Genomic DNA, 13,413 nt, shown 5'->3' on the forward strand with positions numbered 1-13,413 from the left:
AATAGTTGTGGATCCCTGCTGCTATATATACTATTCTCTAAGTCTTCATTATAATGTGCTCTTCAGCTCTGTAGGTGATTTCTAAACGTACGTATACAGGTTGTATAGACACTAGAGCTGTGGTTGATTGGTTTTGGGCAGAGAGGAGGGGGAATGCCATTGACATTTCTAGTGGATTCACAGAGATAAGGTCACCCTAAGTGCATTAGTGCTGAGAAATTGACAATCAGCCTGACGAGTTGCAAATTGTTATCCTTTTTTAACATGCATAATGCCTGCAGCTGCAGCAGCAACCACTTCATCCCCACTGCAGAGAGACGGGGAGTAAAAGCCAGAGAAATGAGATGAGAGGAAGGTGTTGGAGTGGAAGGAGGGAATGAGAATGACTGAGAACTGTGGGGAGAGTGACAGAAAGAGAGAGAAAACGAAGGCTGAGTACGTACTGGACGGTGGAGGACAAATGGCGCGCAGAGCATTTAAAATTGCTGAATTTGCACAAATGAATCACCTCAGAGCTGCTGCACTTTGATAATTTGTCCATTCACACTGTGAGTTTGTTGCTTTTGATTGAGAATGAGAATTTACAAAGGCTTTTCAGACTTCTCAGATGAGCAAAAGCATGAACGATGTTTGAAAGGTTTTTGAAACATGACAGAAAGAGGTCGTTATAGGAAGGCAGGGTATTTATTGAGCAGGGTTTGCTGTGTTTGCAGCACAGTATTTGCTCTATTAGTAGTTGAATTGATGGTGAATTGACAGCCTCTCATTTAAAGGGAACCTGTGATGCAAAATCAACTTTTGGAAGCTGTTTTGAACAGAACTGTGTGTAGGTATAGTGTGTCCACACTCATATTGGAGTGATAAAAACACAAGTCTATTTTTCAAAGTTTCCTGATGTTAAAATAAAATCCAAATCCCAGTGATTTTGAGGCCCACTGCAACATGATGTTAAAGTGCAGTTTCCCCGCCCACCGAATTGATTGACAGGAGCGTATTAACATCTTCGTATCTCCAGAGTAACACATATAACATGTCCAAAAAAACTGAATTTGCAAAGAAACTGGGATTAAAAGATCTGTTCCAACTCTCTGTGATCAGCTGCAACTCAAGAATTTTGACAAGTTTAAAACATTTTTAAATCAGTGCATGTTTGTTATAAAGAAAAGACAGTCAAATCGATATGTAATTTATACACTGGAATCACCACAGTTGCATCAGAAGAACATTTAAACATACAACAGGAGTCTCGGTTTTTGGACGTTACATCTCTTGTTGTTGTTGTTGTTGTTTTTTTCGGTACTGTAGCAAAATGGATATAGCAATGTATATAGCAATGTGTATTAACTCGTATCCTGTCATATTTGCCTCAAGTAGACGTGCAAAAACAATGCAAAGTTAACTTGTGTGTGTGTGCCCATCTGTGTGTGTGTACTGCGAACTTTATAATGGCATTTGTATGTGACTCATCATAGCAGAAAGGCTTGAATAAACTCTACAACAAATACATCAAATAATGATGAATATCTGCTTCATTGCTGTTTATGCCCGTGACTGCTGACTGTTGAAAAAGATACGCAAGCGGCAACGGTGGGCAGGGAAAACCAGCTCAATTTTCATTTAAAGGCACAGGCAACAAAACAGCTACAATGTAATTTTACTCCAAAATTCACGTATTCACAGGGTATAATAAATGATCTGATAGGTATTTTGAGCTGAGACTTTACAGAGACATTCTGGAGACAGCAAAGTCATCTTAAATCTTGTAAAAGGGGTAAATTAGGAGCCCTTTAAATAGATAATTGATATCAGCACTGATGTGTGAGTGTGATCTTACTGGGGGAAATAAGAGTTTGTTGTTGCTAATATAAGCATTTGTGTATTTACTGGTAAAGTCATTCTGTTATTTTTCTGGTAATTTACTGTAGTTCTTGTGTAAAAGGGGCTTATTAAAGACTCAACCGTTCATTTTTATATGAGAGAGTACAGCTCAATCTTAACCAAAACTGCACGCTCACAAGTAGGGTTTAAAGATAACAGAGTGGCAGCTTTAACAAACTCAAAACCACATGTCCTCGAGATAAGACAATGGCTGTCACTAAACTAAAAATTAACCAGACCAAATGGAGAGAACCCTGACAGGGATATTTTATTTTATATTTCCCTTTCACATTAAAGTTTTCTAATTTATTTTTTATATGCTAAACCTAAGGCTATTGATTTTCAATTTAAATGCAAAGCATTTTTGTTAAAAATAAATTAATTCAGAATTAAATTTGTTTCTCACAGTCTCCCTCCGTTTTGTTTTGTTTTTAAAAGTAAGATTACTGATGACATGAAAATCATGCTTTATTTGTATTTTCGGAATCAACAAATAATCATCAGAAATATGATAAACATGTTTTATTACACCATTTGTTGTATTATTTGTATTGTATTTATTTAAATTGATTAAATATGTATGTATTATGTTTATTTCACTAGTTTAGCTGTAAAATAGTGTTTAAATTATTTTGAATTGCTTACCTTTTAAAATAAATAAGATTAATTAAAAAATAATCAAACAGTTATCAATCTCTACAAACTGTGCAGCTTTAAAAATTGATAAAGATATATGTTGAAACAATATTTCATTAATTATTCCTTACATATCTTGTTCTTTAAGGCTGTTGCACATCATAGATCATATAGCAATGTTATAAATATTTGTAAAAACACGTTTACATACACCCTGGGTGCAAATTACAGGGGCGTGTGTGGGGGATTGACCCCCCCCATCCCCTCTGAAGGGGATCAAAACAAGATGTATGGGGGGTTCTGCCCTTTAATACTGAGAAATAGTTTTCTCTGATTTCTATTTGAAAAAATAATGTTAATAATTAAAATAATAGATCATATAAATATACATTTGACCACCCCTATTATGGTTTATACCATTGTGAGTGCACAATCGTGCTAATCAGTCTATGCATGAAAGAAAATTAATTTAACAGTTTGAAACTGCAGATCTAGAGCACTGATAGACACGGTAAGTGTTCACAAGACTGTTTTCTCGTAAAATAGGGGTTTGTTTCTACATATAGCCTGAAAGTAAAGTCAAATTAGATTGCATAGTTTGTATAGTTTTTGCCTACAGTATGAAATAGCTAATCAGAGGATACTGGAGGTCAGAACACACTAAATATCCCTCAAAAGCACTGAAAAGTTACAAATGTTTTATTAATAAATTAGATGTAATTTAAATAAATACAAAAATGACTGAAGGATGTGTTACACAAACTAACGTTACCAAAAAATTTGACCCCCCTGATGGTCAATGTGTAATTCGCCCACTGCACACACCTGCTTTACTGTGAGCAAGCAATTGACCTTAAAGAAACTGTGAGAGAGCATGTACAAAAACAAAGCACGTTTTACCACCATAAGCACACATATCATCAACAAAACCATCACATCTCCAAGTGTCTTCCAGTAACTGCAAATTGCACAGCTAATTTGCTAACATACCATGACTGTGATACATTCCCTTGAGTTTTGCTTGAACTAATGCATCTCACCAAATATTAATTAAATCTGCTATCTCAGCATCTTTCCCCTGATTCTGCTCGCTCCTCCTCTGGTTTTAAAGATTTAAGCAAGACACTTACTGGCACTGAATGTTAACAACTTAAAAAAACCATGTGATGATATTCCTACGTTAACTACACAACACAGGCTCAGTCTGAAAATGTAGCCCTATTTACATTTCTGTAGATCGCGGATTATGTAGCCAGAGCTACGTATGGCTGCATTTAGTCTTTAAAACGAACGCTACGGGGCGGTATGACGCCATTCCTTTTTTCGCTTACCAGCTGACCGATTACCTGCATGTGGATGTTTTTTCCGCTGTTACAAGTTTGTCCGGTAGCTCAACACATACGTCGGCAGACTAGAGATGCAGAGCGGAAGAGCAGGCGTAAATGGCACTCACGAGAGAAATTTGAGATCTGAAAAAGCATACACAGCGGCCTCCGGCAGATTCACAAAAACATCGAAAAAAAAATGTAGATCCTGGGACATATTTCTCTCTCTCCGGAAATGTATATAGGGGTACGTAATCGGAATGACGCTGGGTTGCAACTACACGTGTGCTTTCAGGTAATACTGCAACATAAATATATAGCTTCAAGGATCACATCTGTAGGCATGTCATATGAGGGAAAAATCTCATCTGGGTCACTTCCAGTATGTTTCTCGAACATCCAGTATTTAATTCAGGCATTTCAAGGTCAAAGTGGTCTGGTTTGTCTTTTCTGTAAGCCATTCCTCCCCCACCGCTTCAATCTGACCCCTGACTCAGGCTAATTAAGTAATACAGCTTGACTTATCTGTTAGTGTGACTAGAAAACTAACAGTAAACACTGAGTTTTTCTGTCTGCCCTCTCCCTCTTATCCATTCCCCTTTCACTTTTGTGTATTGCTCTCCATTTTTAACTTCAAGTTCTAATATGCAAAGCCTAAATGCATTGATTTTAAATTGAAATGCAACGCAATGGTATTGGAAATAATTGAATTGGGAATTAAATTAGCTTCTTGTTCTTTCTCCCTCCACAGGGTGTGTGCTCGCAGAAATGCCACCATATGTTTATCATTGAGACGGTGTGTGTGGCCTGGTTCTCCCTGGAGTTTATGCTACGGTTCGTGCAGGCGCGCAGCAAGCTGCAGTTTCTCCGTGGACCCTTGAACATCATCGACGCCATGGCCATTCTGCCCTACTACGTGTCTCTGGTTGTGGATGAGAAACCCAATGACGAAAATGAGCGACCTTCTGGAGGTAAGGGTTACTTGGACAAGCTTGGGTTGGTACTACGGATCCTACGTGCTCTTCGGATCCTCTATGTAATGCGGCTGGCCCGCCACTCTCTGGGTTTGCAGACACTGGGACTGACGGTGCGCCGGAGCACCCGTGAGTTTGGCCTGCTGCTGCTTTTTCTCTGCGTGGCCGTGACGCTCTTCTCGCCACTGGTGCACCTGGCAGAGAGCGAGCTGACCGGAGCGCAGGATTTCAGCAGCATCCCTGCTTCTTATTGGTGGGCGATCATCTCCATGACCACAGTGGGTTATGGAGACATGGTGCCCAGGAGCATCCCTGGTCAGGTGGTGGCGCTCAGCAGCATCCTGAGTGGGATCCTAATCATGGCCTTTCCAGCTACTTCCATCTTCCACATGTTTTCGCGCTCCTATCAGGAGTTGAAACAGGAGCACGATAGGCTCTTTAAAGAGGAGTGTGCGGCGGCAGCAGCTGCAACCACAGGACTCGAAGATGAGCAGGATGGAGGATGGGTGGCCTTTCCTCCACCTAGACTAGTTCTTACTCCGGACACAGAGACGGCTGGCTCCTGTGAAGACCTTTCTCTACTTGGGAATGGTGGAGAGACTTCTGGGAATAACAAGCACCCTTTACCAGCTGGAGCTTTTTGAGAAATGCACATGCACTGCTCTCTAGGACAAACCTGTTCTTCCTTGCCCTCGTACTGAACCCTCTCGAAGTGAAAGGGGTGAATTTTCATAGACAACTCTGTCTAAAGAGTTGCAGGGCCTTGAGGATATTTTGTCTTCCGTCAGCCACACGCTGACTACAGCTCATGAAAGTACTATTTGCTTCATATTCACACTGTGGACCTAACTGCTATGCCAGATTTAGCACTCCATGCAATAGAAATAAATAAATAAACCTGCATAGTTGATCTCCAAAGCCTTGTTGAAGACCATTAGACAGATAGAAGAGAAATGTAGGTTCCTCAGATCGACCGCATTTTTGACAAATCCAAAGATGTGCTGCTTTGTTGACTGTATCAGATGCAAGATTTGCTCTTCCAGAAAAAGTGCACATATAATTTCCTGCATTGGTCGGGGTAGACATGCAGTGGCTCTTGTACAGCTCCAAATAAAAACAACAGTAATCTCTGTGCCCTGTATTGTTTATTAGGGTTCATAGAAGGATTTTGTAATCCTCTTCTTTGAAATGCTCAATCATTAGACCAGTCAGTCACTCTGTTCTCTTTATTTTACGAAACAGCACATGCCATCTGCCGTCTCTGACATGCAGCAGTTACTGAATGATGAATTTGAGTGTTTATTGCTAGAGTTGAGACTCAGCCATATTGTGACCTCGATGAGGTCAAAGCCATTTGTGTCGTCTTCATCTCTCCTTACTGAAAGTCTGCTGCCCCCAGGTGAAGAGCTTGTCTGTGTAAGGTCACAAAATTGTCCTGCTGCCCAGTGCTTGCAGGGTCCAGCTGGTAGGGGGGACAAATCTTGATGAGGCTGAGGATTATTAAACATGCAATAAATTCTCAGAGATATAAAAAAAAAAAAGTTCTTTCAGAACCAGACTCTGTGGCGGACATTGCCTTGTCAACAAATCAGAAATTTGCACCTCTAATCCAATTATTCAGTCACGTTGCGTCAGATACTCTTAAAATTGCCCTTCTTGTTCCTACTGCCGAAAGTCTCAGAAGGCTGAGTCATGTATCAGAAAAGGTACCGAAGAAACAAAAAGGCTTTGATGGACCAATCAAATTGCATGTGTAGCTTTTCTCTGGATTAACCAGATGGTTGAATCGTTAAAGGACCATCAGCTTGTTTTTATCATAAAGATTAAACTTGTTTATCACTTGTCGTTCTTTTATGATAGACATAAGCAGTGCCAAGTTCAGGTCTAGTATCTACATCAGTTAGTCCAACACATGCTCATTCTGAAAATATATATATAGCCCTATATGCTTTCTGAAGATTGCAAATTATGTAGCCAGAACTACGTATGGCTGCATTCCGTCTTTAGAACAAATGCTATGGGGCAGTATGACACCAGTGCCGCATAACTGCCTGAAGGGGCCCACATTCGTATGCTATCTGGGATATCACTTGTGCGTTATCTTAAGAATGTTTTATGGTGGTACTGTTTTTGTAAAAAGCTAACGAAGAGAAACAAAGTCAATAAATGAAACAATGGCATTCTCCAAAACAATGTTGTTTATAAATGTCAATGATATATTAATTAGTAATCAGTATCCCAATGTTTAGATTTATGTTATACTTATCTAAACTGTTATGTAATGACCTGAAAGAGAAAACCATATTCTTACCATCTTGTTGGAAATTTCTATGTTGCAGTAGCAATTTCAATGAACCTAATAACCATCTGCGCTATTTAATAGCATTAAAAGGGAGGAAGCTTTGTAAGATATGCCATCAGCTCAGCTATAAAGATGCTTTTAGCCTCAGTGCTTATTGAGGAATCGTGCTGAAGGATGGTTTGAAGGATGTATCGTATGCCATTATTTATCAAGGAAGGCCATATCTAGATGGCAAGTGTCTTCTGCTGGCACCAATGATTTATGTAGAAAGCATTGGGAAGGGTTTAACAGGCCATCCATCAGATTTACTTGATGGTAAGATTGACTGACTGTTTAAAGGGTAAGCTGCTTTTAGATTTTAATATATGATTGAGTTAAGGTGTAATTCTGTCTTCAAGTCGACCGATTTACAATGCAGTCTAAGCAACAAGTCAATGATTCTTGTGTGTGTTTTGTTTGTTTTTTGGGTATATGATGGTGGTTGAATGTTGTGTTTGTGACTGATGGGTAGATGGATGGTTCGTTCATTCAACATTCAGGACAATAATGTCTATCTGTCATTTATTTTTATCCAGTCTTTATCCTAACTGTCTGTCTGTCTGTGTTTCTGCCATTTCATACCCATATTAATAATAATAATAATAACTCCGCTGACTGCGTGCGCACCTCATGAATAAGATGAGGCCTTTATACTTGACGTGTTTGCCGTTGTGATATTCTTTAAAATAACAGGGGCCAGTCAAATGAAACTGACCGTTAAGTCAGATGGATAAACAGAGAAGTAGAAAGTTTACGGAACTACGTCATATCATTAATATTGTTCAAGATTTTTAAACTAACAATTTTTATTATTTTAATAAATTATTTTAATGATTATAAGGATTTTTATGACCATTCAAGATTTTTTTAAATTAAACTTTGATGCATCACTTGCTTTTGTTCATATCTCAGACAGTTTTACCTATTAAAGTGTATTAAAATATTAATGACAACAGAACATAGGTTGCTCTACAAATATATTCTTTATTGTGGCAAAAATAAAAGCAAAAAACCACACTTACTAAAAAATACAGATGTTTTTTTAGATTTAGCCCACTCCACAATTCACACATTACTGTCTGGCTAGTTTCTGTCCTATAGCTATGCTAAAAGGCAATAATGGTCCAACATTCCTGACCACTATCACCAATAAAGCCTAGATAAACAGGCATCAGTATATTGTAAACTGATAGGTTCAAATATTCCTATCCAGTTATTAAAGAAATAATTTGTTACTTCATTATAGTTTTGTAACTATTAAATTGTTTTAAACTTAAAATTGTAACATATACATCAGTATAAAACCTGTGACTGGTGGAGAAACATATTTCTGTAATTTTGTACCGGGTCTCCACTTTTGCCACGGCCTCTTTTGGCTTTAACAAACTTATCCCTCAGGTTTTTCCAAACTTTTTAACAAAAACTTTCCTCCTTTCCCACGGCTGTTGCAATATCTAGCCAGGAAATATTGATCATCTGGTTATGTCTACGTTCACGGTTCATAAAGATGTCTGTACAGTCGGACCTGTTTCAGACAAAATCTCTTCAAAGTGGTACATATTCAGCTCAAATCAAATGTGGTGCCGTGCGCACTTCTTTCGAGTTAAAAAAAAAATCATGCGCTACGCCAGCCGAAATCATGACATGCACCCCCAAAGTGAACCTCCGCAAACACAACGATAACGTCACATTCGATGCGTGCTCTCAAGCGAACTAGCGGATGCGATGAGTATAAACCAGGCTTAACTGTGTAGCAAATGCTGCTACATCTGAAAGCACAAGAATACCACATTTAATAGCATGTTTTTACTACAATCTCACTTCATAACTTAAGTCGAGCATTTGAAATCAATCATTAGTTACAGTTAGAAACAAATTATGCAAAAATCACTTTTATAAGAGGTTAAAGCACAGTTATGGGGCGACAGTGTGTGGATATAGCCAGCTTCTAATGGTAAAAATTAACTAATTGTATTTTTTATAATCACACTTGATAAAAACAGTCTACAAAAACAATTTGATTGACATTCTCCTTTTTTTATGTCCAGCCCATTAGTGACAATCTCTCCTTAACTAGTGTAGACAGCACTGAGAGAGAAGCAGCCATCTGCCATTTGACCATACCTGCCAAAGATAATATCAGTGACTAAGGTATTATAAATGTAAAGTTTTAGAATGCACAATTGAACACAGTAATCTCCATAGAGTGCCTTCTTCTGAGCCACTTCTTTTGACATTTTCAGTTTTTCACAGAGATACCATTAGTCCTGTTTTGAATCTGCCACTACGCTGATGCTCAGGCATTTGTAGCCCCGCCCTCTTTTCAAAAATAGAATATTCATTTGAATTTAAAGTGCCTTTTTGAGCTGGATTGAGCAGGTTGAGTTTATGATGACTAAATAGACATTCAATGTAGGTGGTTGCATGTTAATGATTTTCTTGTTGGTCAGTGGGCTTCTAATGGGCTGTCATCTGTTTTGGAGTAAGACTTTATTGTAGCATCTTTTCATCAAACATCAGTTGAATTGGTCATTTGTAAAGATACACCATGTTCACATGCTATTCTCAAAAAGATTAAGGAGAATTATATTTCTCATTACATGAATCATTTTAACTAATTATGAGTAGCACAACCTGTACTGTGCTGTCTGGATATTTCTATTAGCATTTCTCTGATGTTATCAGTGTACTATATTTGAGGTTCACTTGTGACGTTTTATCACTTCATTTAGCTGAATCGCTACATTCAGCAGCTTCTTGGCAGACTTGCTAGAACTGAACAGATGTCTGAGTTCTCAATATGCAGTTCAGTTTTGATCTGAAAAGTCAGTGAGTTTATAATTGGGCATTGGATTGTCAGTCAGTCTGTCTGGCTTACTCATAAAAGGTATTGATCTTGTCAACTTTGACAGATATTATAGTAATCTAGATTTATGTAGATATTGAATTAACCACAATGTACTGCCAAAACTCATAGCATGAGCTTTTTTCTAATATACTGTTTGTATTTCAGATTAAATTGTATTGTATTAGTGGTCATGTAACAAATCTTAGCCTTAATGACCTCAAGCAGTTGAGACAAGATTTACCCATATCTTATGTTGTGGGTCATATACAGTATGGTAATAGAAAAAAATTAAGAAGCCATTGGATTTACTGTACATATTAAGTATAATTTAAAGTAAAATGTAATGTTTATTATTCAGTACATTGGTGTTAAAATGAATATAAACATCTGAAAACACCACCTTTTTTAGAGATGCTCCAATCAGGAATTTTGTAGCCGAAACAGAGCACCGATTCCTAGTCATGGTGATCGGCCGATAACGAGTACAGATTTTGGTGCTTCAAGCTTTATAATGCATAAAGCAAGTTTCCTCTCCAAGTATGATATGTAAGTGGAGATCTCTCCTTACCTAAGAGAATAAATAAAGTATGCTGCATATAATCCCTTAAACACGTCTCTTAAAACAATTTAGTGTAGACATGTAATGGTCAGACGCAGGTTTACAGAAAAACAGCTAAAAAAATTGGTAAGGAAAATGACTGATTTAGAAACATTGCAAATGATGGAAGAAGAATTCAACATGTCTCAATGAAGATAAGGTTTAGACTGCATATTCACAGCTATGAATATGCTGGAGACTCTGAGCTTCTGGGAGAAGTCATGAGGTTGGATGAGGCATTAGATAGGTGCAATTGCTCAGCTCGCATCACAGCAGCTCAAAACGCTAGATATACAATGGTTGCAACAAAGAGACCATAACTTGAGTGAGTCGTGCCAATAAACTTTATAAACCAAGGTCACACCACATCTGTATATATTTTAGCTGTGTTGGGAACGCAGCGATCATCATTTACCTGCTGTTGTAGCACTGCCGGGTGCACGTGTGTGTCTTCCTCTGCTTGAAAACTCGTAAACATTTTTGACCGGTTCATGAGACCATCCAGGGGTGCGTTTCCCAAACAGCGACATAACTCGGGGCTGAACTATCATAGTATGTTGCATCGTTTGGGAAAAGAATGATGTAGTGATGAGTGTTTTCCAAAACCCGTAGTTTCTCGGTCGCAGATCCATCGCTTGAACCACGTTAGTTATAACATAAAACGCCCATAATTATGCTCTAAACGGGCTGGTGACAACTTCTTTAGAGAAGAACCCCATAATTTCTTAGTGCAAATTATATTGTTTTACACGCATAAAAAAATACAATATTAGTTTTGGTACAAAACATGCTTTCGTTTTCCATATAAATTGAAATATATGTAAATGGCAGATATAGGGCCAATGTTTCCTTTACAAATATTATTGAGAATATTACATATTCTATTTTAAAACATAAAATCACTTACAAAAGCTAACACGTATTCTAATATCATATATAAATCATATAAATAAGGCTATAATAAGGCTAATTATTAAGAAATGAAATTTTATTTTTATTATTTATTATGACATTTTAAAAAATCCTACTTTAATAATAATATTAATGATGATGATGATGATGATGATGATGATTATTATTATTATTATTATTATTGTTATTATTATTATTAATAATAATAATATTATTATTATTAAGTAGGATATTGTTTATTTATTTATTTATTCATTTTTTTTTTTTTTAAAGTCTACTTTTACAATTTGACACATGTAAACCACTGCAGAAATGTTCTAACCAACGGGGCCATGTCATATACAATACAGATACTTAATAAATAACCTACTATAAATTAAAACAATTAACTTATGCAATGTTTTTGTTTTCACAAGCTTTAAAGACATAACAAAAATTCCACTTTTAAATAATAGGACACCTATAGCTTTCATCATGAGCCATGGCTGTGTTCAAAATGACATTTTGAGTGCACTGCAAAGGGAGCGCAATTGTAAACATGAAGATTGCTAAAACTGAACAGTAAAAATACTTTGAAAGCAAATTACATCTAAGAGAGATGACTGTAATGCTTTTTTTTATAAATAATTCTAAGTTTAAATCTTAGAATGTTCTAAATGAATAGGGCATATTCTAGGGCATAGAATGTTTCTAACTACAGCTCCAGAGGTGTAGTTGCAAGTGTACAAGTTTGTGACGCAGTTTGCCAATGTTCGTTGGAACGATGGATTTGGGAAACGGCAACTCAACAAACTATATTTATAATGACAGAACTTGCGACCTTAGTTGGCTAATGATGGTTTTTGGAAACGCATCCCAGATTGGCGAATACAGATCGAGTCGTAAAATGCAATTATCGGTCGAAATTGATCTCTGGCCGATCAATTGGAGCATCCTTTTTTATTTTATTCCAAAAAGATCTAAATGTACAGAAGTCCTAAGAGGCCATGCATTCAAATATTTTTTTCTCATTTTCTCCTGATCTCTGCTTAAATTTTAAACTCAATTACTCACAACTTTTATTTTCTTGTGATCTCGGCATAACCAAATGGAATTATTTGTATTGTAAATTTTATTGTACTTCATCAGTAGTTCAAACCCTGAAACAAATAATTACAATACAATAGACAAACACATAACTATAAATCATAAATCATCCAGAAACACTGATAATATCCATGTCTCCTGATATATATGGGGCCCAGAAGCCCAATGATATTAGTATGATATTAGGAGATGATATTTTGCTCATAGTGGTCATCTTATAATGAAATGTCAATCGTTCCATCACATTTTCAAATAGACACTGTCCTTATAAATAAACTTTTTCAATCTAAACAACGGCGACGCTGTGGCGCAGTAGGTAGTGCTGTCGCCTCACAGCAAGAAGGTCGCTGGTTCAAGCCTCGGCTGGGTCAGTTGGCGTTTCTGTGTGGAGTTTGCATGTTCTTCCTGTATTCGTGTGGGTTTCCTCTGGGTGCTCCGGTTTCCCCCACAGTCCAAAGACATGCAGCACAGGTGAATTGAGTAGGCTAAATTGTCCGTAGAGTAAGAGTGTGAATGAGTGTGTATGGATGTTTCCCAGAGATGGGTTGCAGCTCTAAGGGCATCCGCTTGTTGGCGGTTCCTTCTGCTGTGGCGACCCCAGATTAATAAAGGGACTAAGCCGAAAAGAAAATAAATGAATGAATGAATATAAATAACTACATTCTCACCTAAAAAACCCTCAAAAGTACATTATGTTGTCCCACAGCTGCAATATTTGTCAAAATGTAGTGAGTTTAGTCTTTAGCTTGTCTCTATGTGGGCGTAGTAATACACAAGGGTGAAGAGACGGTGCAAGTGCTGATATTACAGAATAT

At 37.4% G+C, this 13,413-nt stretch overlaps 1 protein-coding gene across 2 annotated transcripts in view; it reads left to right on the forward strand.

Moving 5' to 3' along the window:
* Positions 1–5,945, forward strand: part of kcng4a (potassium voltage-gated channel, subfamily G, member 4a) — a 40,219-nt gene extending 34,274 nt beyond the window's left edge. For both annotated transcript variants that reach the window (XM_056478318.1, XM_056478319.1), the window contains one exon: positions 4,591–5,945. In XM_056478318.1, coding sequence (XP_056334293.1) covers positions 4,591–5,457 — 867 coding nt within the window. In that variant the 3' untranslated portion in view covers positions 5,458–5,945. The remainder of the gene's footprint in view (positions 1–4,590) is intronic.
* The last annotated feature ends 7,468 nt before the right edge of the window (positions 5,946–13,413 follow it).

Source organism: Danio aesculapii, chromosome 18 (assembly GCF_903798145.1).
Source record: "Danio aesculapii chromosome 18, fDanAes4.1, whole genome shotgun sequence".
Taxonomy (NCBI): Eukaryota; Metazoa; Chordata; class Actinopteri; order Cypriniformes; family Danionidae; genus Danio; species Danio aesculapii.